The sequence below is a fragment of the Mycetomoellerius zeteki genome, unplaced genomic scaffold (genome assembly GCF_001594055.1).
Source record: "Mycetomoellerius zeteki isolate Tzet28-1 unplaced genomic scaffold, Tzet1.0 scaffold323, whole genome shotgun sequence".
Lineage (NCBI taxonomy): Eukaryota > Metazoa > Arthropoda > Insecta > Hymenoptera > Formicidae > Mycetomoellerius > Mycetomoellerius zeteki.
In genome coordinates this window covers 338,769-366,253 of record NW_017257309.1, presented here as the reverse complement: position 1 = coordinate 366,253, position 27,485 = coordinate 338,769, and the positions used below count along the sequence as shown (strand labels likewise).

At 38.9% G+C, this 27,485-nt stretch overlaps 1 protein-coding gene across 2 annotated transcripts in view; it reads right to left on the bottom strand.

Annotated features, from left to right (window-relative positions):
* Sol1 overlaps positions 1 to 27,485 on the bottom strand; it is a 256,251-nt gene that overhangs the window by 13,385 nt on the left and 215,381 nt on the right. For both annotated transcript variants that reach the window (XM_018451833.1, XM_018451832.1), the window contains exons 9-10: positions 15,028 to 15,214; positions 11,328 to 11,518 (exon numbers count right to left, since the gene is read on the bottom strand). In XM_018451833.1, coding sequence (XP_018307335.1) covers positions 11,328 to 11,518; positions 15,028 to 15,214 — 378 coding nt within the window. The remainder of the gene's footprint in view (positions 1 to 11,327; positions 11,519 to 15,027; positions 15,215 to 27,485) is intronic.

The following is a 27,485-nucleotide window of genomic DNA, read 5'->3' as shown; positions in this document are numbered from 1 at the left end:
CGTAGAATGTTTCCAGCAGTGGACGCGGAAGAGAGTAGAGGAAAGGAGAGTAACCGAGGAGGGAGGAGAGTATATGTTAATTACGGGATTGGCCCCGTTGTCACACAGGCCCCCTTTCAAACGACTCGTGGTGGTTGCAGTTACTGTAGAACTCCTCTTGCGAGTTCCTAAAGTGCGGTACACCGCGCTACGAGAGCACGGGCCAAGTTTCCTCCAGGCTGTAAACATCGAGTAATAAGCTTTCGCGAGACTTTTGCGCTTAGTTAGCTACATTTGTTATGGTCACCATGTACGCAGTCTGTCTGCTCACTCGCTCTCTTATTGTGGCTGGCTTGTTGAAGGAAGAAGAAGAAGAAGAAGAAGAAGAAGAAGAAGAAGAAGAAGAAGAAGAAGAAGAAGAACAAGAAGAAGAAGAGTCTCCGGGGAAAAAAAGTGTGAAAATGTTTGAAAAGCGTTACGAATACGCTATTGCTGCAACTGAGGTCAGCTCAGGAACCATCTCGCTTAGTTGTTACCTTTCCCTTTTAACGCACTTTGTGATGGTATTGTCCCTTTCATCGTCGCCAGCATTGCCAACTCATGCAAGATTCGGTTGTGAGACTGTCTGCTTTATATTCATAAGTAATATTAAAATTCACACAGTCTTAACCAGAAATTGTGAATAATACATAGAAATTGGGACTCAATTTGAATGAAGTCAGAATTTAGATGATTTTGGAAAAATCAATCTATAAATATACTTCTTCTCTGAATATTTATGTACCTATAAGTAAATCTCGTCATAAAAATGGTGTCCCGAAGAGATAGCAAAATTGTGTTCAAATACCGTGCAACAAAGTTACTACCTGTAATTTTTCAATACCACATAGAACAAATATAATAATCTACAGCCTTTTCATATCGCGTTTCTCCACGCCTGCAATCGGAGCGACGTTTCATGTTTCAAACGTTTGATGTATATATATAAAAAAAATCCTGTAAATCCTTTTTATTTATGGGACGTAAAATGGTTGTAAAATTTCGTATTGTAAAAAATCCTGTATGAAAAAGAGGACAAAAATTTCTTTTTTTTTATTTACAATAACGATATTAATTCGCGAAAACGTAAAGTTTTTATTTACATCAAATGCAGGAGTGCGTAAAATCTGTCATTGATAGACTAAGTACATTATCAATGTTATTATTTAGTTTTGTAATTACTTAGTCCTCAAATATTAGAATTAATACATTCTATAGAAACTGAATACATATCATTTCAATCGAATTTCCAATTAAATCGACTGTATTTGGTGATCCATGTGCGCCTATAATAAATATAGGCAACTGTTATTATATTACTGTTACTATATTACTGTGTCTGTTCCTATTAGTGTACCTTTGTATTTACACAAGTCATCAGTAGCGGATTTACACATTTTTTCACCCTAGGCCTTGCACTTCTTGTCGCTCTTTTAAGACACTTTGCGCCCCTTTCAGACAAATGAACGATAAAAAAAAAGGTATCAAAAGGTATTACTTTTTCATCAAAACATCAAGATTTTATTTTTGTGCGCCAAAACACTACTTCAAGGTGCCACATTGGCAAAAACGCGTCACAACTGGCAATCCTGTACAAATATATAATAAAATTAATTTCCATTTGTTCTTTTTCAACGAATTTTGTACTAGTTCTGAACTACAATAGTACAATATGTTAGAGTGAAACAAACTATACCTATCTCACTCTAACTTACTGCATCAGTGTACACCAGTTCAGAATTTAGTGTGGAAAAAGAAAATTAATTTTAGTCCCTAGAAGGATTGCGCTCCTAGGCCCGGGCCTCGTGGGCCTCTGTCTAAATCCACCACTGCAAGTCATAAAGAAAACTGGCGCAAGTAAATAAAAAAGTTTTTTTTATAATATTAAATTATTAACGATGTATACAATACTAAAAATAATCTATTTTTTAACTATTAAAGTATAAAATAAACCTTTTTTCGAAAGATATGAGGAATTTATATGAGTCGAGTAATACCGCAATTTTAAGCTTGTCCCTATTAGTGTGCTCCGTATTGAAGCTGAGAGCGTTGTGTTATGAATGTTGAAATTATAAGTATAATTAAAATAATGATTTATACAATATTAATTTAAATAATTAGCTTACATCTATTATTTTTTTTAATAACTATGTTAAAATAAGTCATGATGATAGGCATGTAAATTAAGGACACATTAATAGGGTCATCGCTCCTTTAGAAGGCATACTAATAGGGACCAAAAAATTTTTTTTAATTTTTATCAAAAACATTATAAAATAGTAACATTTTTTAGATTAAAAAGATATTATAAGAAAAAGAAATAGTGGAAAAATCGATATTGATTTCAAGCAAAGCTACAATATTTAATAATTAATTCAGTAGTGAGCAAGTCAGCTTAAAGACACTAAAACCCGTTCTTACAATATATGATTACCTAAAGATTAAAGGTATAAACCAAGAAATTCATGAATGATTTTCATTGATGAATCTGTTGGTAACCTTTAATCTTTACATAACCATATATTGTATGAAAACGGGTCTAATAGAGACAATGGGTGCGTTCAAGTTGACAAAGCGGCTAGCCTGCACGTTGCTGGCTGTACGATGCATTTTCGTTGCATTTTCCCATCTATTGGGAATATTTTCGCATGAATATTTTTCGCTATAAATATTTTTCGCCTGCTCGGCTCGCCGAGCAAATGAACATAATTGTTTGTTACTTATAGATCCAACCAATCGTATTCAATCGCTCGGTAAGCATGCCTAGCCGTTTTGCCGTCTTGAACTCGCCCAATATTACCTTATATGTAGTATGTAATATTTTCGAAGAAAAAATTATTCGGCTGCAATTAATGTTCTGGCGCGTTCGTCGTGATTTTTATTGTTACGAGGTCGTAAAAAGACGCTCCTTGACGGCGGTGGCGCACCATATCATGCGCACTATCGAGATATCGCAAACGTTTAGCATCGGCGACATAATGCTACTGTACGAGCTAAACTCAGGAGCGCTCTGGATATGTGTGTCCACATACATTGTCCCAAATACTTCCGGTTTCTCGTGGTGCACTAACATATCTCAGGAAACAACGGTTGGTTGCCCTTTCTCTTTTCCGCGTGCCATTTACCGTATAATGTTCGAACAACTCTCTCTCCTTTCTATCTCTTTCATTTTTCTTCCGCGTCCCGTTTTCGTATCCCTCGTAACTAAGTAATACCTCGATTTACATAACACGATACAATGGCAACGGTATTCGCAGCGCAGCATTCGCGAAGATTTTAATCAGACGAGCGTGATACGAGTGTGTGATGCGTCAGGGAATGCTTGCCTGGCGAATTAAGCACAGAATTCAGTGGCGCATCGTTGTATCTACGGTACAGAAAGTCGCGCAATCTAGGCGATTAGTGTGGTTTTCCATAACACAGGACAGAAATTAATTAATTTCGCTTTTATTTGACGAGAGAGAAATAGAAAAATTAAAATTATGTAGCAACTGCGGCAGAAGGTGCAGCTATCTGGTCTCTCAAATTATGGGTTTATTGAGAGGCGAATTATAGGAAAATATTCATAGCGAAAAATATTCATGCGAAAATATTCCCAATAGAATGGGAAGATGCAACGAAAATGCATCGTACAGCCAGCAACGTGCATTAACCAATTTCGATTAAGGGAGCTTAATAAAATTTTCCACTGAAATTATGATGGACGCGTTTATTAAAATTCGATAAAACTACATTAAACGCCTTTCAACAATCGTGACAAATACCAAAGCAAATATCGCTTTTATAAATGTCTTGTACAATCGTGTAATGATTTATCATTCATACCTGCAACGTTGTATCAATTCCGCACTTGCAACTCCAATCTAATCGACAAACAACATATACAGGTAAAAAATGACGAGATCAGCAAGTTTCAAATGCGACACAATTTCGCTGATTCATTGAGAATGAAATGCTCTGCGCATGTAATTAGCAGTAGGACAAACAGATCGCAACATCCGTGTGCTATAGTATCTGCTTTTAATAGAATTTACCGTCTCCAATGATTGGGTACAGTGCAAATATTTGTAAATTATATGTTCCATACTAACGCAATGTGGAATAATCGAGAGTATTGCTAAATCAGCTGCTTATTATCGATGCGGATACTGATTACGGTTGAAATTATCATTCACTACTACGATACGATACGGCATTGTGTCAGATATGTATAGAATACATTTTGCTTAGAAATGCGAAAATTAGCATTCTAATAGACGTTTCTGTCGCGAAAATTGAAATGGTAAATTATTATAATTATACATGTACACGTTAAAGATATATGTATGTGTTGTGCGCGAAAAAGTCACAAAGTGACAAATCCCATTAAGTAACACAGTATTCAACGTTCTTACGCGATTTTTGCAGCATGTATTCTATCTGCGCAATCAATGGAAGTGACTGATGCGTGCGAGCTATGCATGTAATTCCTTAATGCAGCGGGTCGCGTTTCTGGTTGTCGCACAATTTGTCTCTCGTAGGGATCGTCCGTTGAATTTCGACGTCAGAATCGGATATTTATGACACGGTCACGCTTCGCTTTATGACATTTCCCGATAGCTCGCGACGGGTAACGCGCGGTTAAGGGCATCGCCGGATAACGCGTGTTACGTTCGATCGGACATACCCGCGATCCGATATTCATTTGCGGCGTCTGGAACAGCACGTTACAGAACGTTCCGATATTGAGCGTAGAAATATGTAACGTATCATTAAATTCAAAAATGATGAGTACTGAATTATTCCGCTATTCTGCTTTGACTCTTTTGAAAGAAAATAAAATTGCATTTATTTTCTTATTTTTTCGCGAGTCTTCGCTATCAAATAGATTAAATTTGCATCTAAATGTTCATAATTTCCATTCCGACCGCTATTGGGAAAGGAGCGTACCTGTTTTGTACATCAACTTTATTATACGGATAGCGTGTACTCGAGCTAAGAAAGGACTCGAAGAAAGTTGCGCGCAACAATTACTCACTTGTTAAGCGTACCTCTAATAAGCAAGAAGCTTGATTTACTGGGTGCTCCAAGCATCTTGCATTTTTTCTCGACTGCAAATTCCTCGGAAAATTTAGAGTTCATTTCTCATTGTCCGCCTTTACAACTTCAAGAATTTTCAATGTTAGATATCTCGGTAACTAAATTCTATATTAAGATTTTAACAAACATACAAAAATTGATCAAACAGTAAAAAAATACTTCGTTGTGAGACACCTTGTATATATCAAAAGTACATAGGTAATCAAAGTCAGAGAAAAACAGAGAGATATTAGATAGTTAGACAACTGTCTTAATCAAATCTGTACCAAAAAAGAGGATTTATTAAATTATTATATAAAGTTAGTAATAAATGTTTCTTTCGCTATATAGAATGTTGTTTTCCACTGAATATTTGCGAAAGTACCTAAATTTATTTTCAATCGGGCAAGCGTTGAGCGAGACATTTTAATATATTATAATATAATTTAATCGATCAGTTATTCATCTGCGATGCGAACTCTGTCAGATATGCGAGTTGCATAACTGCAACGCGCCGTTCAAATTATGAATTGGCTGATTTTATTTCGATGATTACCAGCAACGTGCTAGAAAATATAAACTACCTCGTTGGATTGAGTGCACTACGATATGGGGAGTAAATAAATCAATATTACTAAGTTTCCAAATGGTATTATATCAATATAGAGGACATGAATAAATGAATTTTCCGAAATGTTCTTGCGAATTACCGAGATCGATGCGATAGTGGATCGCCGATGTTTATATTATCAACGAATCATTGAATTAATGTCCATGAGCAAATAGTTGCCCGATGGTTCTTTAATGTTCATTAAATATTTAGTAAAACGAATGTTATTTAACGATGAATTATCCGCACAATTTCAACATTCAAATTTAATGATTACAATAATTTATCTTTCATCAGAACCTAGAGAGGATGTAATATTAATACTGCTTTGTTTTCGTTAGGTGGTCTTATACGCTCCCCGGTGACGTCATCCTGAATTAAAGTCCCATATTGTTTCGTTTGGCTAGCAATGGCGCGATGGTTGCAGCTTTTTCTACTTGTATCACCGGCATCTCGCGTTTCAGCGTAGGGTTTTCATTTTGAAATGACCTCACTCTACGCTCGACCTGCTCTTTTTTTCAGTCGCGTCGTTTGTTTCACGCTTGCAACAAGCAATGTCCCCCGATTACGTGAGGTGTGGGGGCGGAGGAGGAGGGGTTAAAGTAACGAGAACGTCGCGTTTGTCCACGCTTTGTACATTTCTACGGAAATTACAGGATATTTGAACACTGTGACGTACGTTTCGCGCTGCAGTTTGACGAAAATGCCAACAACAAAACTGACGATAAATTGCGCGAATTAACTGTAATGAGCTACCAATTTTATAGCTCTGCATATATTTGTCCGCGATAGAAAAGTTATTCAACATTTTTAAGTGATTTAGAAGCCTGATTATTAATTGCCAACGTTTCACGCTCGTATAAGTACTTGTAACTTATGCAACGAAATTTACATCCGTAAACAAACTTCTGCCTAAGCACTGTTTTGTGTTCGCGCAAAAAGAAGCTCTAAATTTCGTGGCGACGTTAAACCAGGTACTCTGCATAACTATGCACCGGATGCTGCAGATATTATAACTACGCATGCTGCTACACGCTGAAGGAGCAAACATGGATCAACAATCCCGCCATGTTTGTTGTTGGACAACGCTGCGCCTCGAACTTTTGGTATCACGGGATTGTGTGTCGGTCGAGCGAATCTCGAAGTAAGCCAGCGAGTTACACGGTAGACGGGAAACCTATTTTGTTTCGCCAGACCGGTTTCGCGATTGAGATTCACGCACAGCTACCAACAGCGCTTCAGCTTCGCTCGATATTCGTAGCGTACCAGAGCGTAGGATCCAATAAAATGGTACATTTAGTTGCCCGTTACTCCGATAAAGCCTAGTCGAGACGGCCTATGGTATCAATTTTTCAAGGTTGCCGAGACGAGGGAGTTTCTTCGCCCTGCCACAGTAGCTTCTAGTCTTCTACCTTCCGATGAAAGCGGATATGTGTAACTCGTACAGAAAACACCGAAGTTATCACTGTTTTGTACATTTACAATGTTTAATATACGCAGTGATGGGTAAGATACTCTTAAAATTTATCTAGATACAAATACAGTTACACGTACGAAAATTTATCTAAATACAGTTATAGATACACATATTAAAATGTATATAGGTACAGAGAGAGAGAGAGAGAAAGAGAGAGAGATATCAGATACTGTTACATTAATTTTATTGTAATAATGGTAATGTGTAAAAAAATGTATTAGTTATTAAATGAATCATTCATTCATTTTTGTTACATTTAGATAATTGAAAAAATTTATAATTATCGTAAAACGATTTAAAATAAGAATTATAAGACGATATTATTCATCATTATTCATTATAGTTTTACAAACTAAAAATGCTTCAAACATTGTGCTTCCAGCTTAACTACACATGCGTTAGAAATTCCATAATCTAAGATCAACAGAAAAAGCAGCTGTGTAACTGTAAAATTCTTTAATATTACTGATTTGCATTTAGATTCAGTGAGGAACTAAGGGAAAGACCAATCATGTTATAGAATTTTGCAACAGCAAACCTGCTTTTTTTCTACTGCTTTATGACTATGCTGAGGAAATGTATCTGAAAAATGCATTTAAAAATCAGTTCAGATGCTGTGTTTTTTTTATCTAGATACAGATACAAATACTCGAATTTGAATATATCTCAGATACAAGTTAGATACACAAAATGTATCTCTATATATGTATCTAGATACTACCCAACACTGAATACACGGATGTACATACAACGTATGCATTGTATATCATCGATCATTCTTCGATCTTTGATAAAATCAGAATTAAATTAGCAGTTTTTAAAAGCATTATAGCCGATAATATCTGGTTGGTGTAAACGAGAAGAAATCGGATCGCTCGTACGTACTTATATAAAAATACAAAACGTACACGTACATGTGTGCTCGCGTATATACGTAAAAACGATCAAAGCAAACGGAAGGCAAGAGAGAAAGAGATAAAGAGAGAGAAAAGGATGGTAAACGAGGTCTCGTTTCTTTTTTTTTCCTAGTACACGTGGCGTATCCGTAAAATTGATAAAGTTTCGCGAGAACTTTTATAATACCCGGCCATGGAAGAATGTTCAAGTATATACGAGCTGGCAATTTATGTTGCGCCAGATCGCGTCGCTCTGTCCCGAAGTCGGCCATGGGCGGGCACGAAGGGATCGCCTCGAACCGTTGTATGTATCATGGGTGCACGCAGACTGTTTATCACTGCACTTTCGAGGGGGTATAACCGTCGTTAAAATCGTCCTGCGATCTACATTACAAAAGATTCGTTGCCGTCTCGCAGTAGTTCGGCACCGTGCGCGTATACGAGAGCATTCGGCCGCCGAGCTCCCTTCGTCGTTTCCTTCCTTCCTTCCTGGCTCTGTCTCGGCCGGACTCCTCCCAACTTTGCAATTGTAATCAACGATAACGATTCCGGCACCTCGTTCTACTATTCGCGCGAAATAACTCTCGAAATGCAAAACGGTCCTGTTTCAAGGTGGTATTTAAAGCGTTGTCCGTGAACTCGTCTTTTTTTTGGACCTATTACCTTCCTGTACGTTTGCATTAGGTCAGAATTTTACAGTTTCATGCGAGACCTCTGCGAGTCGCATATGTTTCAAATATCTTAATGGTCAGTAACTACGTGCATCACTGACGTATGTTTTAGATTCGTTTAAAAAGTTTAGCGGCTAATGGATGGCCAAAGTTGGCGAGTCAACCGAATGAGTCGACGTAGCACACTTCTCGTTGTATGACTTGACGCAACAATACGACGTACGACGTACACCCGTATCAACTTTGCCGAGTTCGTCGGAAATATTGCGTCGAAACTCGGAGGAAGTTCGAAAGCGGAATACGCCAGGTTACACTAAAGCGTTGCTGCTAATACGGCCGTAAGTTTCATACGTTTGATACCGGCGCGACGCGTATGGATACTTATGTACAAAGCGTCAGACAAACACGGAACGCTATATATATATATATATATGTGTATGTATATGTATACATATATATGTTGGATGTCGAAGCGCGACGACGCCGACGCGCGACGACGACGTTGTTTTCCAAAAGCTCCGTCCTACTTCTTCGTCGACGATGGATTCGTAAATCCGTCACCGTCTCGCCCGACGAGTCGAGTTCTCTCACTAGTCACGTCGCGAGGAATATGTCGCTCGCTAACTGCCAACGCTGCTATCGTTGCTGTCGACGATATTTGGAACGTTCGACCGAATTCCGAAACTTCCGGTCGATGTCCTTTGGCGCGCGTCGTCTCGTGACTAAACGACTGCGAATCGACGTAGCGATAAGTTTCCGCGAGAAAGGTCGATGGATTGACGCGACACCATCCAAACACAGTGGTGGTACGTCTCGTCTGCTAGGAAATATGGTACGATCGACGATCGAAAATACGGTGAGGAAAATAGATTTTCGCGTTATCGAACAAAGTGTTCGCACCGAGAGACAAACTCGCTTTTTAGAGGGGGAGCCTAATTTACCATCGTGGCGGAAGACGAGACTAATTGCAAGAAGGGCGGGTTACACCGAGTAGACGTCATAAATCTCGCGTCCTTCGTGTTTGCAATGGCGTGTTTGTCGTTACGGTGTAATTCGCGATTATCCGCCTGCCATTGTCGCCGTGACGTCGATTATAACGACGAAGAGCGAGAAATTTGTCTGCTGGATGTTGCAACTTCTCTCTCTCTCTCTCTCTCTCTCTCTCTCTCTCTCTCTCTCTCTCTAACGATATCATAATTACTAGTTTCAAGCGTGAGTAAAGATATATATATATATACACACACACACACACATATACAGACGCCGCATAGGGAAAATGTATCGCGCGACTCGGTTGACACGCACATATCAGTCTGAGATAACATCAGCCTTCCCCCAAGGAAATGTCCTAGTCAGCGCGTAGAATGTTATTCCTGCAGGACCGGCAGGTCCTTTCTAAGACGCGTCATATCGATTCGTCGTCGAGAACATCGTTGTGCTTGTGACAGTTCGGGAGTGAGACCCGCGTCTGGTTTCCTGCGAGAAGGGAGGGAGAGCGATTGCGAATCTCTTCTTGGTGTCCGTTCCAGTTCGATTGCCGAATACCTACTTCGATTTGCGAGAGCAAGCCCGTCTTTTTCGAGGATCCTCCGAGGTCTATTTATGTGGGCCCCGAAGAACGTACCCGCATCCCTTAGCACGATAATTCAGCCGCGAAGTTTCAAAGACGGGGGGGGAGAGGTGGGGCGGAAGTGCGGGGAAGTGGTAGGTACGTCCCGCTCGTAAAAATTAAACTCAAACTTACCGTTAACATTCATAATACGGAGCCGCGGAGCGACTTCGCCGGAACTTCGCCGCCGTATCTCTTTCCACCGTTGCAAAATAGGTCAGGATCCATTTTGCCGCGTTTCAATTATGCGATAGCGCGCGAACTTTCGACTCTGCTCGATAGTAGCCGGAGGACGATAAAATACTCGGCATAATCGAGCGATATTCATCCCTTAACTGACGGTACGACGAAGTTATCCCCCTCTACCTGCTTGATATTTGAGACAGATTGTTTGCCTCCGTTTGCTCGTGCGCCCGTTAACTTTCCCCAGTATAGTCTCGCGAGATGCACTCCCTGACTTTCTTACGTTAAGGTATCCCCGAACAATTCTCGGTAAGATGAACACACTTTGCGATCCATTTGTTCTGTTACTGGATGCCCGCCCAGCGCGTGTGCGCTACAATCCGAACTCACCTGTGGGTGATAAACGGCGAAACGCGGCGAGACGCATTGCTATCGCGATAGAATGCTCGGCGGAAATTGAAATTTTGACGGGACATAGGTGCTCATAGGAGAAAAGCCCGGAATACGGTTCCGTGCCCCATCTACGAATATATAAGATCGTACGTCATGGCCTGATCTTGCGCCGCGAACACGTTCCATGTCGATAAGTTATTCTCGATGATCCCCGTCGTCCATCTGGGCCGGAACATTTCCAATCGATTTACGAGAAGACAATATACGTGTAAATCTACGCGCGTCTCGCGCAAACGGAAGATTTCTATTTAAAAGATTCATTTTGAATTATCGCGAAGAAATACAATCTTTTCTCATTCAATTGTTATTTTTATAGACACAACTTATTAAAATCAATGTGTTACGCACTTACTTTCCATGAAAGTGTATGTCGCTTTAAAGCCTCTCGAATGGCGAGATGACGTTAGTCCCTGAAACTCCAAGGAAAGCCGCGGACCGTTGCTCATGATAGGCCGCGGTGGTATATCTCCGCAGAACGAATCTATTTTGTCCTTCTTTCCATCTATATTCACGAATGCCACCAGTGAATCGACCCCCTCGCAACTGTAATAAAAAAAATAATATATCATATTTATAATGCATTTCTTTTAGGTGTCATTTTACATATATATATACATATTATATTTGCAAAATTAATCATTTTATTTGTTTCAAGTGCATATTTACGGTTGAAATGCAACCAAAATTTGATACTTTCGAGCGCGATAATTATTGCACGGAGAACCAACAATTTCCATATAATTTCAATAATTACAATAATTGTAGATAAAGTATCTCTCACTTCTTGCACGATCAATTTATTACGTATAATATTCTATATATAATATGATATTAAAGAGTGAAGAGAAAAAATATAAAATATAAAACTTTGATAAAAAAAGGAAAAAATGTGCATATTCAGAAATTTATGTGATCGTAGAATAATTTTTAGTAAAATAGTTTTGATTGCGATATCTCACGTACATTAATCCACATTTGGTTTAAAAAGTTTTTGGACTGCCTCACAACGCAGTCGTGTTGCGACGTGTAGCCTTCGTTACGCGTCACGAAATAATATTCGATAGGAAAAACTTTTCATTTCCTCGACAAAAGATGCTCCGCTACCGAGGGGACTCGTATTTCCATTTCTGATTTCACGTCCCGTTAGAACACAAGGAACAGGAATCAAGATGTATTTGTCCCGGTACGCGCACCGGAGTGTGTACTGCAACACGTTGCACGGTGTCCAATTTTATATTCTGTGCTTACGACGCCGCTAGCGAACTTTGAACGATAACTCGACACCGAGTTGACATTCTGGAGTCTGGACTTTCGTTTCACAAACTCTTGACACGAGAACTCGCTGTCGTCCCTCGCGAAAATTATCCGTTACAATCTGTTCGTCGGGTTGGAAATACCAAATAATCGCAATCAGTTATAATCGACTTAAAACTATCAATTTCGCTTGATATATAACATGGTTATTAAGATAGAGAATCTCATATTGAAAATGAACATCTATAATATTTACAATAAAGTAATATAAAGATATTATAAGATAGAGAGAGAGAGAGAGAGAGAGAAAGAAAGAAAAGTGCAGTTTTTTTATCGAATATTTTTATATTCAATAAAATGCGTTTGCGATTGCTGGATCAAAAATATTCAAATAGATACATTAAAATCTACATTGCCTTTATCAGTAAATACGCTGCAAGTGCTATTTCACAGAAAATTCCTCCAAAAATAATTAAAATTACGTTGGTAAAGCTGCTATGTATATAATATAAGCTATATTATTGATTTTTCTCGCCCGCGTTCTCTCTTTTTTCTCTTTAAAATATATTTAGAAATATAATATTAAAAACAGATACATTGCATTAAATTTTTATTTAGTTTACCAACAGCTCTGATAATAAATTAATCAAAGTAAACATGATATGGATAATGTTGTAAAGTACACACTCGACAAGAGATGCATTTCGAACAAAGAAAATAATTTCGAGAACGGTATGTTTTGAACATACGGAATTTACGTCAAGTATATAATTAAAAAATTTTTATAAATTGTTGAACGTAAAAGAAGCAACATGTCCATCCTTTTTTTGATAGAATGATATGGCAAGCTTTAAAGAAACAATCATGTTAAACTCATTTTCACGTGAAAGTAGCCTCGTTCTCTTGCTGCGTTTAGCGTTTGAGCATTCCTATTATATTCCTCCTATTTGAGCTCAACATGCCGTGGTTTACTGTATCATAATTACGCAATTGTCCTGCGGGCACAATCCACAATGGATGGCTTTTAACCAACCAATTTACAATTCGCAAGACATAGCGAGAGAGAACCAATATAATGTATAATAAAGAATATTATTTGCCCATGCACACAAGGCCTACGTGCGTGATCATGTGCAGTGATTTCGTACATGAGCAAATTTGTGTAGCATTACTGCATGAATGGGTAACCATGCGCTCGGAAAATTTCGACCAATCTACTCGGATGATTGGAAGAAAACTGGATAGAAAAATCAGATGACGACGCGACGCGACTGCTCTTCAATGGACGTCTATTCAAAAGAAATCATCTTAGCATTTGAATGCACTCATGTTTCCTACATGCATCATAAGTAGATATCATATATATTACAAAACGTCCTGTGTCTTATGGAGAAATACGATAATACTTGCGTTACTTTAAGGTAATGTATTTTCATAAAACAACGCATAACAAAAACATTTTTAATATGATATATCGTAATATTGATGCGTATTCTTAAAAATATTGAGTTTTTTTTTAAAGCCTATTAGGTATATATATATATATATATATGTATATGTATATATATAATCAATTGAGTGTAATTTCAATTACATTAATAATGTGTGTAAATTTATTTGAAACTTTGCCGTTTTTCACATTACTGTCATAAAAAGAAAAGCAATACGTTGTGACAGTCAAATTATTCATGTGTGCATTATATCGATCGTATCGCTCTAGAGTTTATTTAATCGTAACTATCATTTCAACAATAGAGAAGCTCTTGTGATCACCGCATAATGTACAAGTGCAGACGATTATAAGCAATGAGGAAAGTACCAGTTGAACGTCAGTTCAATAGTCCGCGCGAGTCCTAATTGAATCGTATTTAAGATCAGCCACGTGGAAAATGAATGAGAGGATAAGTGATCGCAGCGAGTGCAATTGTCGGCGAACCCGCAGTGGTTGTATCACAGCGGTTTCCTGGAATTTCCTATGCTGATCTGTCTCTTCTCTCGGTCAGATTCTTCCTTCAATCTCTACGTTAGAGGAAACGCTCTCGGAATCGATCTCCGCTGCTTGGAACTCAGAGGTATTCTCGAAAGCTTGGTCAGATTTTTGAGAATAAGAATCTTTTGTCGGATTCAAATAAAATTTCTTACACTGGTAAAGTGATAATGCAACTTTACGTAAAGGAATGGGCGAATTTAGGCGAATGCGTATTGACCTGGAAGGGAAGAAAGCGCGATGTGCGTAAACGTGCCAGAAAAATTTGAAAATCTTCAAGGCATCAATTTTACTACATTTACTAAATTGGAACCTACGGTTTCTCCACATTTTCGACGTCGTACAATTTTCGAAAGCAAAGGGTAAAAGCAATAACACGTTAAAGTATAAAATAAAGCAGTACCAGCCTTACTCTTAAGCCGGCTTACAAAGCGTTTCTCATGGAATTTTGAAATTGCACTTGTATTCCAATGTAACAGCGTGAAGACAGATCGGGCGACGTCTATTACGCGCATGCAAACATAATGTTTACGGTAGCATGTACCTGTTGTGTCATAAGAATATATTGAAAGCTCTAGACACAATCTATGTGTTATAAGAGTTAAGAGTTACGTTGCTACCAAACACAATGATGTACTTGTGAAAAGACAGTTCTGTATAAATCCAGCATATTCACGACGTACAAATCGATCGCGCGTGTCTCTGACCGTGCAAGTCTCACGAAAACAGATATAATTTTCCGAGTGAAGATATATTCGTACAACGGATATATAGTTCAGCAGTGGAACTACATAAAATATGATAAACTTACTCATTTGGATTGCTCTGAGAATGAAACAGATTCAAGTCCTGGAATATCACCTGCACCCGTTCCTTTCCTCTTCCTTGGAAGTCGTATGTACAATGTGTCCTGGATGGATATGGATTCGGGTATCCAGGTGACATAACTATGCCTGTTTTTGTTGTATCGCTGTTGTAAACCATATCGCAGAGAGACGCTGTAACAAAGAGATGTACGGTGACTTAACGAGCGGCAACAGTTGACGAATAAAAAGGGAATGTAACGAAAGTAATTAATTGAGGCACAGCCAAAGGAAGAAAAAATGCCAATTAAATTACGCGACAGCTTCCTTCGTTGCTCTCATCTTTTTGTGCTGAAAGATACGTTGTACGAATTAAATTATGAATATTTCGTGTTTTAATTACAAGTGCTTGCGCATCGACGGCTGCTATAATATGCAAACGAGCACTGGCTCTGCTGTATCACGAGGACACATTGCATAAAAATCACGCAAAGACTACAAAAATATAATAATAATAATCATGACACATATTTATTAGTTCTATTAGTGGAAATAAAATATTCCAAATTAAAATATATACGACGAATTTTTGAAATCCCGCTCGTTGAAAGCGTACAATGGCAATATGAAGAAAAAAAATCTTTATTTGTGTCAGGCAAACCGTCTATTTGTTATCAAATAAATTAAAATTGTAATACAAAAGATATTCATGTCTCTATAGGCTTGTCGCATTTTTTTGATAGTTCGCCGTCTTTATGTGTCTACACTATTCGCATAGCATTAAGATTGAACGAGTCTCACAAGGAGGAAGGTATGAAATTATTTAATGTGATAAATATCTTAACCCGCTTTGCCGCGTATAACGGTACCACGATTGTAGCGCGTATTCGTTTCGAGTCTCTACGCTTTAATCTTCTCGACAGTTATTAATCTTTCCGTAATTTAACGCCAGAATCGCTGAAGTACGCTTCGCAAGATGAATCTTCCGAAGAAATGCCGTCATTAGGCAAACCTTGGCGTTACGCGTGAGCGTGCGTGTACTTGTATATTTTCCCGTGAATATATTTTCCGCGCTTCTCCCACGAGTTTCCTCTCACAGTATAAACAGAGCGCTGTCTATCCGTGCGTAAACCATTAGCGTTCCGCAATATGATTGTGAAATTCCAAGTTACACTGCACGTGTAAAGATGTAAAATTATATTTTACATATCCATATGTAAAAATTCATGTACAGAAATTGTGATAAAAAATTATACATAATCGAGATATACAGCTAAATATGTTTGTCGTCACAATCGTAGTTGCAATAATTATCGGGCATTATTTTCCTAAACAAATCACACGAGCCAGCGCGCGCAATATTAACTTACTGTTGACTTGGTTTAGAAACTAGCCAGCGGTAATTAATATTGTTATACGATGCGTGTAATCGGGATGCCGAAAAGCTGGGTTAGGGATGCAATAATGCATCATTGAATACAGAGCTATCTCGTAATTCATCGTTTAGCTGTACAATATACGTTTCGATATGTGTTCGTATCTAGGATATGAAGAAATTCGATAAAACTGTCATTTGGCCAGGTCACTATTCCTGCGATCTCGCGCCTTAAAGCCGTCGACGCGAGGCCGACAATGGCTTTTATCGAGTTTGGAAAAAGTAATGCAATATCTTGGCCGAGTAGCTACCTTAACGACCCTCGTGAACTCACAAGACTTCAAATATATATATATATTTTTTATCATATATCATACTAGACTTAATATACCAAATATGTATGTATTTTTTTCTTTGAATTAACGAGGAAAGATATTTGTATCAGCTCCGGCGCGGTACTTTTAACGGTTGCGCTTGAGAGGGAAAGGCATTGATACGGGAAAAGACTCGGATGTACTGAAACTGGGAAGGTGCAAGGTATCAATACATCGCGTCGTCGTCAGTCATGAATGTTGTATGAGTGTTTGTATCAGGATCGTACTTATCTCAAACTTTGCGTTATAGCAAACTTGGCGTTGCTGCGAGAATATTGGAAATATCGTTCGCGTTGTGTACAAGCTTTTCCTTCTTCATCCATTCTCTTAGTGCCATTTTTAGCTCGATTTCCACTTTGAGACTTATGTCTAATGTATAAGACATATGTTAAGGAAATCTAAATCTCGGCTCAATATTTGAAGAAACGCAAATGTTTTTACGAATAACAGCATGTCAAAATCAATATTAATATATTTCTTGTTGGAAAAATTGCATCTTCATTTAATTTTCTTTATCGTTTCTTCATCGTTCCGTCAATGCATAATTTTCGCTTTAACAGCGGCATATTATTGGAAATGTTGGACTGGAAATGTGCATTATGCTGTGCCGTAATGGCCACTGCCATTCTAAAGCTTTCTTATTGTTGAGCATTGCGTTGTGGCCCTATATATCTATGGAGAAACTTAGGAGTATGCGCACACCATAAAAATAAAGAAAGCAGAAGCGGACGATTTTGCGAGCATCTAATGTCGTGAAAATAGTATGCAACGGCTTTATAAGCGATGTTGACCGTGTTTAACGATATTCGATTAAAAATACATTAATTCTGTGAAACTCAGCGTTTGTGTAAATTAATTACGCAATGTACACAATTGTCTTTTCATTAATTAATTTACGGATTTATCGACAGCTTCATTTAAGATTATAATTTATATTTTCTATATACATGTGTTATTTATCTACATATACATATGATACTTTTTATTTAAGCATAATCCGCTGTGAGTATCGACTTTTGAACATCGTTTGTAAGAGAAGCCAAATAGCACCAAGAAAGGCTAGGGGCACCGGGAAAGAGATGCATGGCAAAAGCGGCAAACGTTTTAATTTGCATTCATGAGCCGTCCTCTCAAAATTCTTAGAATCACCAAGTATTCCGACTACGTCTCCCGTTATATTTGGGGAACGAATTCACTTACGGCGATCAATTTCTATACTGGCGAGAAAATCGTGCTGTCAGACGTGGCTATCCCAGAGATTGGCAATCGACAGTTTTTAGAATAGCGATCGTTGCTTATGTAAACTATCATATATTATGTATGAGGAGAGAAAATGGTATTGTTCTGAAATTCCTGCCCAATTTTCGTCCAATTTTTTCCTGTCCAAGTTACGACGGCATGTACAGTCTAAAAGTTAGTCACACTCTGATAATCTACAAAATGCCGCGATTAACGCTTTAATCCAAAGCGGTGCAATTTCACGCTGCAGTCGTTTTAGTCGCGAAAAAAGAATTCTCGGAACCATTACTCCTACGGTGGTGACGATTTCGCCACGCTGTTTTACAAACTTCCACACCGCAACACGTAATTGCACGTGGGCGCAACGCAAGGTGATACGTGGCATTGCATGGCGTTGTCGGAATAGTTTTAAGTTCGTTTCACTGGCGGATGCGAGATATATTCACAATCATCTGCGTGGCAGGCGGTCAGCGCAGTGGAAAGGCTCCACGGTAGCCTATAATGTAACGTAAAACCGTTGACAATCCCCGTCTTACCACAATCGCGGATTTCCTAATTAAACAGCACATTTAGCCGGGAACAAGCGAGTCAGCAGCCGCCGGCCCGGCGGGTATTAATAATTTACGAACTTTGTTGAAATTAATTTGAACGCCATTTGCGAGCCGCGTCTTGGCGGTAAGTCCTGTCCTAACTCTGCAGATTTAAGCAACTCTCCCTTCTGCCCACCCATATCCTCCCCTCGGCAGAATCCGTACCGAGGATATATCCGCATGGGTTTCCGGTTCCGTTCGAATGATGAACGTTCATATTTTCTTGCGCATTTTGGCGTAACCGCGAATACGAACATTCGTGCGCACTGCGTGCTTGTAGCAGTAGTTGCTATCGGCAGCAAAAAGTTCGTCGCCTCGTCATGAAATTTAATTTAGACTTTAAATCAGACTTTTTTGACACCTTTCCGATCATTCCGAAGCGACGATTCAACGATGAAAAATGACTTTCTTCAATCGCGCGATCTATATCTAGAGATACGTATCGATCCTCTTAAAGCGCGGATATTGTATAGAAATAAAATTATCGAAAATCTGTTGAAAACGTTCCGTTTCCTCTCAAAATTTACGGAATCTTTCTATTTTTCAATTCGCATCCGTAGAACGTCAAGCGCACTCGCAGAAAATATATCAAGGTTTATATTCAATATAAACTTGAGTTATAGTCGCGAAAAAAATATCACCGATCAATCTTTCACGTCGCATTAGTTTCTTGTGATATCGAATGTTTTTATAAATAAGAGAAGCCACGGACATCTCTTTTAAAATAGCTTCCAGCGTATAATATCGCGCATACGTAAGATAATTGATTAATTGCAAAGCTTTCCAGACAATAGCGCCTCATTGCATAAGCGTTACTAAGTGTTCTTTAATGTGTGCTTTTTCCTCTTTTTTGCATCTTTTTTTCAAGCGATGCGAATAGCTGCTACGAATAGATGAAGATAAAAAAGATGTAGCCTGTGGCCTAGAAAAAGGTTATCACCTACTTTACTGGCTAGCGAGCAGCTCGTTTATCGTTTGCAGGCGCGTTAAGTGACCTTTGAATTCTCGCAAGTTCAGCATACTTTATTATTCGGCAAAGGTCAATAGTTCAGCGTTATAATTTTATCTCTTATAATAAGCTGTCGAGGATACATGCATAATAATAATTTAATATTATTTCAATCTTTATTATATGAATTTTTTTAAATTTTTAAGAAAATAAGCTCGAACCAAGAGATTTCGTAAAAATACAATTTCTATTTTGACGACAGAACGAAGAAAAATATTTTGTAAATGCTGTAAATAATAGAAAAATTCAACCCGCAAATTCATTTATTGTTGAAAATAAATCGTGAATGTTTCAACGAATTTCAATGTCTTTAAAAATCTATACAGTTGTATTGGACTCTACGTGCAAAACTTTTTTCAATTTCTCGAAGCTTTACCAAAACCGATAATCAAAAACCTTTGAACCTTGTAGGTGACGAAAGTCCATAAAACTCGTCGAAGGTTACAATGAATTTCGTTCAAAAGACGATCGACAACGTCCAGCACAGACACATTCGGCAGCTGGTTCTAGCGCTCCCCGATGATATTTAATGTCATCGATAAGACACGACAGTTAACCGGAGACATGACACACGCCGGAAACAGACCGGCGCGGTCTTTACCAGAGAATTTTGCGAGATTGTCGCGATGCGGATATACCGGTGGTTTTGTCTCAGAACGAGAGTCTGTAGAGCACGTCGGATCCTCCATTGAAGAAACAAGGAAGAAAACGAGACAGAGAGGCGGACGGACGAGCTTCTCCGCCGCCCCGGAGATAAGGGTGCTAGGAACGAGTAAGGAAATGAGAGAAGAGAGATAGAAAGAGCGAAAGAGAGAGAGAAAGAGAAAGTTAACGGAGGCAGGTACGGAAGGAAGGCAGAGGCGGGACGAGTAGGAGAACGGAGCGGAAGGCAACTTACTTAACGTTGCTACAAAATGGAACGGTAACTAATTCCGACTAGGTCGGCTGATTTATCGGCTTTTCGCACCGCGTCGTCGCACTTTGTCGCTGCTTTCCCGATGACTCCACCCGACTTGTCTCGTCTCTCGCTTCTCTATCTCTGCTTCTTCCACTGGTTCGCCGTTCGACATGATTCCGTTCGCGCGTCTGTCTATTGTGCTGTTTGCGTCTCGTAAATTATAATTACATTATTTTCTGCTTTTGCAAGTACAACGTAGCGGTCTTCCGTCTCATTCTCGCGCTGCGTTTTTCCACGCGTTTGCCGTCGTCGTCGCCGTCGCCGTCGCCATCGCCGTCGCCACTACCATTCTCTTTTTTCGTCGCCGTCGTGGCCAGTTTTCTACTCACTTCGCAACGGTCGAATATTTTGATCGATATCGTTTCTAACGTTCGATCGCCATTTCCATTAGCTGATGAGCTCTTCTCTCGCGCGCGACTGGGAAAGAATAGAAAAAGTTCGTGGACGAATGGTGCAGAAACGACGTCGAGCCGTAGAGGGAGGGATAAACTGGTGCTTTATGCGACGGATGTTGTGCCGACGTGTTAAAGTCAATGAAATATTTAATCCTTGCGCCTCACTTACTTCGTATTGTGCGTGAAGCCTTATAAATTTCTGAGAATTTAAAAGATTTCAAATTAATTGCCAAATAAAATTTTGCGAATCATCGGTCTCGATTTCACTGACACGTATTGAATTTGCAATTTGAACTATCTTAAACAATCCCAATAAACAATTTAAACGATAGATATATTTTTTTTTTATCGAATTGAATCGACATTCGCGGAACGCTTGAAATCGATACATTGACCCCGACATATGATTCCATAGGTGAAGCATCCATCATCTATCAATGCCAACAAGCTCGTGGAGTTCGTCCATCGAGATCTCAATTAGCGACGATAAAGCTCGTGGTATGAATGAACCGTCTGCATCAACGGACCGCATCGCAACTTCGTAATCCTCAAACTCGGTTATAAACTTAATCCTTTCAGCGCTAAGCTGATGCAAAATAGTCGTTACACGATGTGCTCAATGTAGTCAAATGATGTGGAAGCTTCGACTAAGCAGCATGTGCACGATAGTCGTGCGCATCCGCGAGCAGACGCTGCAGCGTTGGAAGTGCAATCAAGAACGATTCTTTAGCGATGACAAGATTTAACACTGGGGAAAAGTACAGAGAAGTGCTTGGTGTTCCGCAGTGACATATCGTGGTTGTCCCAAGAGAAGGTCAGACTGAACTAATTACCATGAAAAAAAATTACTCTATGAAAAAGTATTAAGTCCGGGATATATAAAATCTTCTCTTTCTCTAATTTCACCTTTTTCCGCCAGTCGCAGCTATCCGAGGATGTAATTTATCTTAAAAAACCGCAAAAGGATTAAGAGCGAGTTTGAAAGACGCTTTTGAGATAATCTCTATATTTCCCATGGATTGATATCGTCAAATATTTTCCCAATGATTTTTTAAACGATTAAATTCTCATTCTGTATAAACGTTTCGACAACTAAGCTTCGGTATACAGTTTCCGCGGCCATATCTTCGCTAGACATCCGTTAAGACCACAAGCTAACGGGATTCAGACTCGGCGCGAAACGACGACCATTCTTCACGCAGAAAAGGTACCTCCGTCCTTTTATTTTTTTCTCATCAGCCGGAGGACAACGAGTTCCGTGAGAATCTCTTTCCTCTCTCTTTTTTTGCTTTTTCTCTCTCTTCTGTTTCCTTCTCGCACCTCTCTTACATCCCAGAGAGTCGAGGACGAGGCAGGTGGCAATGATTAACGCGTTTCCCAAGTGTCTACAGTGAAACGTGAAATTTTGCGGTTGCCCAGAGAATTCTGCGAATCCGCGGAATTCGCGTGGTCAGAGGACGAGTTTTGGTCGTTCATCATGCGAATACCCGCGCGAATCGCTGTGCTTCTGCACGACGATGAGGAGGCTCACGTAGGACCGGGCACAAGTCGAAGAAACTGGCAATTAAGTGTCACTCGGGCTCTCGGACGGGATGAAGAATCGTCGGCCATTCAGTGTATGAGGGGCTTATGCCACGGCCGCCGAGACGGCGCTTATATTAGCGCAGGATGTAACGGAACGTGAGCTTGTCGCGTTTCTTCCTCCGACCTGACACGCTGCGGAAGTTTTATACTACCGGCATGGCTGTAAACGCCGTTATATTAAAGCTGCATAACGTCGGCTTTTTAATCGTACAACATATTCGATAACAGAACACGAATTATAAAGTTGAAATATTAAATATCTCGGTATAACTAAGCGCGATTAATAAAAACCGTTTCCTTGCATCTTTACTTTTTTGATCCTTTAGATATATTCCAAGTTTATATAAAGTGCCGTCATTCTGTCACTAGACTCCGACCAAGCATTCTCTCGTCTATGTCCGGATTGCGGTTATGTTCTCCTAGAAGCGTAAATAGATCCTTGCACGCCCACGCATACTTGCGAATTCTCCGAATCCTCGATTTCGGGTAATGTCACCGTTTCGGCGATATATTTCACGCTGATCACTGGAGTTCTTTCCCTGTTGACTCGCAGAGAGCGCAGCTGTTCGCGTAGCCAGTGACAATATATCACCGACACAGGTAAATACGATACCGTTCCGATTTTCAAAGCAAGATAAAAATTCGCATTTTGTTGTTTGACTGCGTAATATCCGGAACGTCGATAAACCGCATGAATACAAAAGCGTATAACATGGTGCAGCGTAGCAGTCAAAAATGTCATTTAAAAATGTTCAAAATTTGTCAAATTAACCAACCTATATTTCCTCCATTTTCTCCTGTTATTTTACGTCCTCGTATGCATATATTAATAAAATTTCCAGAATGTGAAAGACGAACCTTTCAATATTATTTAATTTTATAAATTAATTTTGTTCATTTTTTTAGCTACCTATATTTAATATTTATATAAATATTAGTAGGTAATATATATATAAAATCGAAACATAAAACAGAATTTTGTCAAAAAAAGGTTATTATATATTCAAACTGTTATTTTTCGTTGATATGCGGTTCATATCGCAATTCTAATTACATATTACAAAATTTATATTAATCTATATTGTTTCTCGTTACATAATTCGTCATCTATATTATAAATTGACATTAGAAAGCTTTCTAGTTGACATATCTGTGGTTCGTTATTTTCCCTTGCAACTAATAGATGCGACACAGATGTATTGAATTCGGCTCGATGTACCATTTTAGATCAAGTCATAAATATTCCCTAATACGACGCGCTAGCCATAATATACTGTCCACGTAAACTGGACTGTGTCACTGAAAATGCAAACGCACGCACTTTCTTAATGGATTATAATATGCGTAATGCCTATTATAATCCATGCTCGTTAATGTTGACATATAAAAAATTTTTTACTCCAAAATATTTCTTTCTATTATAGTTGCAGCGTGACTTTTGCTGGTGCCGCACCATTTTGTGCACCTTGTACACTTAATTTTCTTATCTAACTCTGTAACCGCTTTTGCTTTCATTTGTAATTAATTAATGCACAAATAAATAAATTGAAATTGAAATTTTTATTTATCCAAATTTAATTGGATTAAAGAAATGATTCGTAAAAGTAACTTGTAGTAAATATTTTTCTGGAATTTAATTCGATACATATGTTCTCCATCATATCATGCGAGGATTTTGGTTCACATTCTTCGATCAAAAGCAACACGATAACGGTTTTTGCAAGAAATCCAATTTCCATTTCCAGATGCGACCGACGATGAATATGGAAGTACGAACTTTCCTAATAGCGTGCAACGGATAATCGAAAATTCGTGTAATCGGTTGGAAGCGCACACGATTACATCTAAATACACTTTCGCTCTGTGTTCTGGTTCACAAGAGACATGTCTTGTCGTGTTGCTAAAGAAAAATTTGTCATTTCACCGATTATTTTAATTGTACTATTTTTTATGAAAACTTTTTTTCTCATAATGAGAAGCTTTTCCATGTCGCAAATATGCTTAATATTTGAATTGTTTGTCCCTCTCCATTTCCGTTACTGAAATTATTGCCATTGTAACGACACGCTTTTCAGTCGTGGCATTATTTAACTATATTTTGTTACATTTGGCTCGAGGCCATGTTATTGCATGCAAAGCTTCCATTGCACATTTTATGCAGTTGCTCATATAAAATCAAGTCTCACGGGATAGTTAATGACGTCCTGTTCTCTGTTTTCTCGTCCATAGCCACAGAAATAATATAATATATTTGCATGTATATCCGCTACAAACATTTATACGTTCTGGAGCAGGATTAACATTTGTATATTTTTCGTTTTCTCTATACAAGCGATAGTACTTATGAGACGTAATATTTACATATTTTTTTTTTACAATTTTTAATTTTCAACTGTATGCAATAATTGAGTTTGGATAACAATTGTTTATGGTCCGTAATAAAAATCATTGAAAACTGTCGTATTCTTCTAACTTTTAAAACCTCACTTCCATACATCCAGAGAGTTGAAACTTTATATCTTAATTTCTCATGAAAGAGATAGGAAACTATAAGCTCTGATTTCTATAAAATGCTTTATTTAAATTCTCGCAATTCCCACTCGTAGGTTCATAGAGATTTCACGAACCGTAACAAGCTAAATCGATGCTCTTTATAGAAGATGAATTCCAATTTCCTAATTGTAATATCTTTCTTTCTGTCGTTAAGTAATGTACGCTCTTTATAAATTAATCTGTAAATCGGAATTCCGAGTGCATGCAGTATTAAAAAATTTCATATAGTACAGAAATTATCGCCCATATAGACTGACAAGCCGTGCTTCGTCGGCAGTTTCTTTTTACATCGAGATATGTCCGAGAAGAAAAAGACAGAGGGGGGAGGAAGAGAGAGAGAGAGAGAGAGATAACACGGTGTTTCACAGTACGCATATAATATTCACCTCGTTCCGCTTTTCATTACATATAAGATTAAACTCCCGGTTGTCGTTCTTTGTAAATTCAGAAGAAAAATTCGAGGTTCACATCTCCGCTTGCTGTCGTATTATGTCATTCGTATATATCGCGGTTCGTTATGGAATTCCCGGCGGCGCAAAGAGAAGAAAGTGTGAGAGGGAAGACTCGCGATGATAGTCAGCGGTGTCTTCAAAAGGAAGGAAGTCGTATGTCAGGAATGGAGGAAAAGTCGGGATGGTAAAGCGCAGTGATATCTTACATATCTGTCGAGCAATCTGGAGTCTCGCAGCGAGGACTTACTCATCACGCTTCTCTGTCTTATCCCCTTTCGTTTGCTGGGTCGCGTCTAACAACGGTAGATTAACCAGTGAGAACAGAGAGAGGAAAATATGAGACACTGAAGAGAGATTACTTCCATAAAAAAAGAAGAAAAAAAGGGAAACGACCGCGCAGTCGAGCATGCTAACATTGCGATTTGTATATCGAAAGCTGCAATTCAACTCTTTCACTTCGCATAAGCATGCGCGTTTTTATTATCGCAGAGTGGCATGTACCGTTGTTGTTAAAGCATTTTCGTCGATCGAATTGCGGCAGGGATAAGGCAGAAAACAGAAATTTGTACCTCGCTCAAAGGAGAGAAGAAAAATTAGATATCGGCAGTGGCGTGAGCTTTCAAAGAAACGAAAAGTTGAATGAAAATGCTCGTCGAATACTACCTTTGCACGAGCACGACCACAGGTGTGCACGATGGAAGCATTCGTGCCTCACTTAGCTCACTCCCCGGATAAATTACTTTATCGTTGCCTTCTATCTTGTTATAAAGTCTCCAGATGAGAGGGTAGCAGACGGAAACGAGAGTACTGTATCGGCGACTCTCTCTCCGACTCGAAACCATTGATGTTGGCGTGCGTCTCCTCTCTCTTTTAATACTGCGAGAGAGAAAAGTGGCGGGACGGAAATAAGAGAAAATCGACAGGCCCGAGTATAATAACGCAACGATTCTACAACGAAGAGTTTCCATGACTGCGGATAACCACTAAAGCTCCGCGATTTTTCTTCGAAGAAGCTGACTCCCTCCCAGGATGACACGCATGCACCACAGTAGGACTCGGACTTATTCCAGATAGCGTGCTACTCTCATGAAGATAAGATTCCGGGAATCGTTGGAACAATGTTCACTACGAAATCCTCGGTCCGCGTAATTCCTCTGCTCTAGGATTGCCAGTACCAGAATCCACCGACGTCGAGGTCGTTCGGGAATGTACTCCTGTACTGGTGGATCTCCTCGATATCCGAATGGCTTCGTGGCAGGCGACACGCGAAGGGGAACAACAAAACACATTAACACTAATCTGTCCGTACGTCGGACGCAGTCAATGGCGCGGCACGAATCCCATTTGTCGCCGGCGACGTTTCGTGACGTTATGTGCGGCTTTGCGAGGTAGAAGGTGAGCAGCCACCGTCTGCATGTGGCGATACGTACGTACACATAACATGGAATTTTTTGGCCAAACAATCGGTATAACTGGGCTGCCATCTGTAAAATCACTAATCTAGGATAATGAGCTCCAATCCCCGGATTTTACAGCTAAAACCCGGACATTTTTTTTATGTTAATATTAACTTTTTCATCATAAATTTTGATTATTTAATATAATATTTAACATTTTTATACCTAAAAGTACTTTCACAAATAAAACGAAAGTTCAAATAGTTACGAAGTATATTTATCAATCATAACAAATTTATCTTTTTAAAACAAGTTAAAAAAAGGCGTCAAGTGTGCGTGCTCCTCTCAGAAAAAACCTACATAAATTATTATATGCACTCGTATATGTGCTCCTTGAAGAAAAAAATGACTTCCTATTCCAAACCTATTCCAAACTATGAAAGTAATATACAGGGTGTTTCCAAATTAAATGGCAAAACTTCGGGAGCGTGTAGAGGAGTAAAAAACTAAGAAAAAAAGTCCTATAGACATATGCTCCTT